At 33.2% G+C, this 5,845-nt stretch overlaps 1 protein-coding gene across 1 annotated transcript; it reads right to left on the bottom strand.

Annotated features, from left to right (window-relative positions):
- Positions 1-1,094: 1,094 nt before the first annotated feature.
- On the bottom strand, positions 1,095-5,611 carry LOC100631801 (dnaJ homolog subfamily C member 3-like). Its single transcript, XM_003390192.2, has 12 exons — positions 5,467-5,611; positions 5,305-5,406; positions 5,017-5,141; positions 4,716-4,793; positions 4,026-4,064; positions 3,769-3,965; positions 3,165-3,318; positions 3,010-3,068; positions 2,849-2,954; positions 2,238-2,408; positions 1,735-1,963; positions 1,095-1,353 (listed from the first exon to the last, which is right to left on the bottom strand). Exons 1-12 carry the CDS (start codon positions 5,519-5,521, stop codon positions 1,220-1,222), a joined length of 1,449 nt encoding a protein of 482 aa, XP_003390240.1. The 5' UTR covers positions 5,522-5,611; the 3' UTR covers positions 1,095-1,219.
- Between the last annotated feature and the right edge of the window lie 234 nt (positions 5,612-5,845).

Raw genomic sequence — 5,845 nt, 5'->3', positions numbered from 1 at the left:
TCAATACATTGACAGTGTTGATAAATTCTCAGAATCATCACAATTGAAGCACATACAATCAGTTATCAATAAAGAAGTTCCATTTTTAGATTCACTAACAACTAAACCAATCGTTATCAAGCTAAATGGACGATGGGACAAAATGACAATCAAAAACTTTAAAAGTGTTCTTCAATATTACTTTGACCCAGAAATAGAAAATCTTTTTAGTCACATTTCCATCAAAAAAGGCTCAGTTATTATCACACTGTTAATACCAACCTCACTATCACAGTCTATTATTGATACTATCAATAACAATAGAGAATCAATGAGTAGATTAGGAATATTGGAAGTTGCTGTTGACAAAAAAGCATTTCCTATCAGGAAAGAAGACAATAACAATTTTAACGCTTCACTTCTTGAATCGGTTAAAGCTGGTGATAGTTTTGAAGTATCAATGCTACTGCAGTTAGGAGCTGATCCTAACAGTAAAGATGAGAGAGGAAAGAGTGCAGTAGAGATAGCTAATGAAGAAGGACACACTCAAATAAAAGAAGAAATATTAGCTGCTGGTGGGGGTAGAAGAAAGAGTACTGCAGAAATAGATGAAGAAGAAATAGAAGAGAAATTATCAACTGAAAGAGGTGAGTTACTTAATGCACACATGCTATTAGCATTAAGGCCTTCATACACAGGCTGACAGGCAATTAACTTGTTGCTAGCCTTCTATTTCTGGCAGCATGTTGCTTACAAGATCAAAGTAACCACAAATATTGCTAGCAACAAGTTGCCTGTGTATGGAGGCCTTTAGCTACGGTATTTATTCTTCAAAAAATTAATATTACTAACTGATTTGATGCATGTAAAAAGCATATATTGAGAGGATGTGGATATCAATAATGACACAAGAATAATTAACATGCATCTCTCTCTTATGCTCCTTAGGTCAGGATTATAAGTGGAATGAACAGAAAAAAGATACAGTTGTGCCATTGAAAGATCCAGCATTCACGAAAAAAATGAACAAAGGTTATAGCATAATTAGCATTGCTCAATAAGTTTCAGTTACCATGAAGCAGTTTAACTGTATTTGTAGCTTGAGAATTGAAATATTTTATTGTCATGTATAAATAATAATTATTATTTATAATTAATTTTTTAGTTCCTGTAAAAACAATATTTGTTCTTGTTATTGTAGATGTTGTGTGCTGATTGTATTATCAATTATTTAATTTTATTAGAAATTAAATTTAAAAGTGAAGCCTCCACCACCGAACGGGAAGCCATGAGGGAACCCGCCATGACCCCCACCCCCATGCTGCTGCTCTGGATCAAGAGGATCCTCACCATTATCAAACTTTGATCTCATTTCTAAAAATATTATGAAATAATATTGTAATAACAGCAGTGATAGATATCTACAAATTATGTTTTCTAACTAAAAATGGTAGACTTAAGGACACTTAGGGCTAAATATGAGAGACCAAAAGCTGAAAAATGGTAGATTTCAGGAGACCAGACCAAATATGGGAGACCAAAAGTCTCCTAAACTCCCTCCAGATCTGACAGTGATATAAGCTTATTTGCTTGCATAAAATAACCAAGTTTTCAGGTAAAAACTATCACCTACTTCAAGGTGAAGATTAGGAAATTTTAAAGCAAAAACTGTCACCTACATGTACTTAGAGGTGTAAATTACCAAAACTTGGTGAAATTCGCCCTCTAATTAGAAGTCAAAATCCCATACTGTACCTTTATCAGTGAGTACTTCCTTAGCAGCTGCAATATCATAGAACATCTTCTCTGCTTTCTTCTTATCCTCCCCATCATATTTATCAGGATGCCATTCCTTAGCCAGCCTCCTGTAAGCCTTGTTGATCTCCTTCACTGAGGCATTCCTCTTCACTCCTAGTATCTTGTAGTAGTCTCGCTTCTGGGACTGCTTTAATAAGTTCTGTGCTCTGTTCAGACCATCCTTAGCCTATTAATAATAATAATGATGAACCAATTTCAGTACATTTACATGTCCTACATACAGTATAGCAGGAAAATTCGAAGGGAACTAAATTTGGCAAATTGCTAAATTTTGGTGATCGGCTAATTTTAATTTGGCGAATTTGTGGCCATGTACCATTGAGCATGTGTATAATGGCTCAAAATGGCGGACTTTTATTTTGGCAAATGGCTATAAAAACACCAAACTCACCAAACTTGATTCCCTCCAAAATTTCCCGCTATACTGTATTGTAACTCACTCGTTGAAACTGGTCGTTAATTTTGAGTGTGTGTTGATACAGTTTGATGGCTTCCTCATACTCCTCATTACTGATATATAGTTCACTCTTATCACACAACACATCAATGTTCTCTGGATCTAGTTCAAGGACTTCATTGCACCATTTCATACCATCATCATATGAACTGATCTATTAAATGAATGAATTAATAATAATAATAATAATAATAATAATAATAATAATAATAATAATAATAATAATAATAATAATAATAATAATAATAATAATAATAATGATAATAATAATAATGATAATAATAATAATGATAATAATAATAATGATAATAATAATAATGATACAGTATTATACATGTACATTATGATATGCAACTCAAAAATCTGCCAAAGTCTCAGGTCAAATTTTACCAAAAATGAAAAGTAGAGAATTTTTGATTTTTATTACATTTCCTGATGCATGTACATGTTCTTATGTTGTGTAGCAAGTTTGAGTTGATTCCGATCAAAATTGGATTTTTTTTACAAATTTTTGAAGTACTGTACATGTACACATTAGTTACATGTACATGACTACATGTATACATTAGTTAATGGTTATACTCCGGCCCTTACTTTAGTGTGAGAGGTACAGAGTCTTGTCTTTATCTTAATGAGGATAGCAACACTTTCACTTTCAGTCTTTAAAGCATTTTTTAACTTATCAATTGCTTCTTCAAACCTAATAAACAAATAAACAATCAAATAAATAAATAAATAAAATATTGTATCAATACCGTTCCTCCTCCATCATCTTTCTGGCTGCCTCCAACTGCTTCACTAACTTCTTTAATTTCTAATAAAGAGACACAGACACAGTGTGACAAAGACCCCATTATAATACACAGTAACAGTGTGATAAAGACCCCTCATTATAATACACAATCCTTACTTTATAAAGTGGGTAGCAATCCTTGTGGTCCTGGTCTAGTTTCAGACACTCCCTGATCTCCCTCAGACTATCCTCCTCTTCTCCTAACTGATAGTATAAGGAACTGATCTTATAGTAGCCCTCTGTATTGTCAGGGATCAGTTTAGTTAACATCCTAATGGAGAGGAATGGATCGAGGAATAATAATAGTAGCAGGTCTTATACAGTATAATGTCATTGATAGTACATGTACATGTATAATAGACAGGTATTATTGTACATTGGATCAGTTTAGTTAACATCCTAATGGAGAGGAATATGGAGGAATGAAGTGAAGGATACATGCATATGTATTTAATGAGCTTCATGTACATAGTAATAGCTAATGGGGGAAGGGATTTACATGTACATAACTACATGCAGTTACTACACATGCAAGTGTTTTAAACTTGTAAGCTATTATGTACATGTACATGCTCAATGGAAAGGTGTGGATTCAAATTCACCAAATTAAAACCCACCAAACAACAAAAAATTAACAATTCACCTAAATTTTACCACCTCCAAAATTACCATCTATACATGTACATGCACCACTTATAAAACTACCAGTACAGCCACCTACTTGATGTCACTGATAGCTGACTGATACTGCTTAGTGTGTTCATAGTATACTGCTCTAGCTGATCTCAGGTGAGGGTACCAGGGACACAGTTCTATTGATACTTGTAACTGATGGAGCAGGTCTTCAGTGTAGTCTCCTTTAGACATTAGGTGATCAATGTTCTCAATATACTGCTGGACTGTCTGGGACCTTGATAACTGTATGTACATGTATACCGTATAATAATAGATTAATGAATTAATAAAGAATTAAATTACCATTTCTTTTGCTTCTTCAGTTGCTGAATTCTCCGAAGACTAAAACAATAAATAATCAATAATTAATAATTAATAATTAATAATGGCTAAATTGATACAGCATAAAATGATAGTAAATTACAAATGTATGCATGCACAATATTAGTACCAGGCAATGCACACACACACACACTGCACTCACACAGTGTACAGTGTAAATACTGTACCACATACCCTACACATACCCTATAGGTATCAACTGATACATGTACTGTAGTACATTAACCTTACTGCTAGTATCTGATAGTACATTTGTATATACTGTAGTACATTAACCTTACTGCTAGTATCTGATAGTACATTTGTATATACTGTAGTACATTAACCTTACTGCTAGTATCTGATAGTACATTTGTATATACTGTAGTACATTAACCTTACTGCTAGTATCTGATAGTACATTTGTATATACTGTAGTACATTAACCTTACTGCTAGTATCTGATAGTACATTTGTATATACTGTACTACATTAACCTTACTGCTAGTATCTGATAGTACATATACTGTAGTACATACCCTATACCCTGTATATTGTGTATCAGACTATCAGTCGTTCTTACTGCTAATATCTGATAGTAAATACTGTACTACAGTTACTAAACACCTTAATGACCCTATACCCAGTATATTCTGTCAGTTATGTACTTACTGCTAGTATCTGATAGTCTTCCTGAGCTGCTGATACTTTACCTAATTTAACATTAGTGTTAGCCCTCTCCAGTCTCGCCTATTAATAATAATAATAATGAATTTTTAATAATTGCTATATAGTGCTTTATTTTGGTGATTTTTGCAATAAACTTGTAAGTAGCAGTTTTTAATTTAGTACACGTCCATTATTAAGAATGTGCATGGTTTTAATATACTGGCAATTTAACTTGCAAATATCACCAAATAAAACTCAGCCAATATTAATAATTTATAATAGTAATTTTAAGTTAATACATTACCTGATGGAAGTCAGGTTTCAGTTCCAATACTTTCCCAAGATCAGGCAGGGACTTCTTAGCCTGACCCAATGCTAGATACACCGCTGCCCTCTTAAAGTATGTTAAATAATTTGATGGGTCACCCGCTAAAAATAAGAACAATGAGAATTAGACATTTTAATAATTGTAAATTAATAGTACTTTTAATTCAAATTAACATGCAACACCAGCTGTTGCAAATGAGGTGATAAAATTAACACTAATTTATTATTAATTATTATTGATTATTATTAATTATTAATAACGTACCCACTGCTAGATTATACTGCTCAAGTGCTTCTGGTAGGTTGCCATCTTGAAGTAACTTCTTTCCTTTTTCCAAATGACCACTAACAGAATCAGACCAAACACCTAAAGAAGGAAAATAAACATAGATTATTATAACTGCAGAACATTTTAGAATCCTCTCACCGTTAAGAGTATTAATGTACAATAGAACCAGTGTCCGTAATAAGTGTACTGACATTGTGAAGTCCAACAAACACTAGAATCCTAGTAAATACCAGTCCTTTGATGTACTGGGTCAGTTTTGTATGTATGTGGGCTTTAATTAGAAGCAATCGTGGCTGGATCTCATTGGTTGTTAGGGTTGTTGTCATGGTAACGAGTACACTAATTAAAGGAGGAGGAGCTTGTGAGGGCAAGAAATAAAATGGAGAGAGTTTCTGGAGGTCCGGATTTACTGGATATAGTGCACCAGAGCGCGAGGAAAGGGTAAGTGAAAAGTTTATAATGATATTAATATTTTTTTTACTTTGTAGGACACTGTTGTCGTCTTGTAACAGCGAAG

The sequence above is a fragment of the Amphimedon queenslandica genome, unplaced genomic scaffold (genome assembly GCF_000090795.2).
Source record: "Amphimedon queenslandica unplaced genomic scaffold, v1.1 AMPQUscaffold_12719, whole genome shotgun sequence".
Classification (NCBI taxonomy): Eukaryota; Metazoa; Porifera; class Demospongiae; order Haplosclerida; family Niphatidae; genus Amphimedon; species Amphimedon queenslandica.
This window is presented reverse-complemented; position numbering and strand designations above follow the sequence as displayed.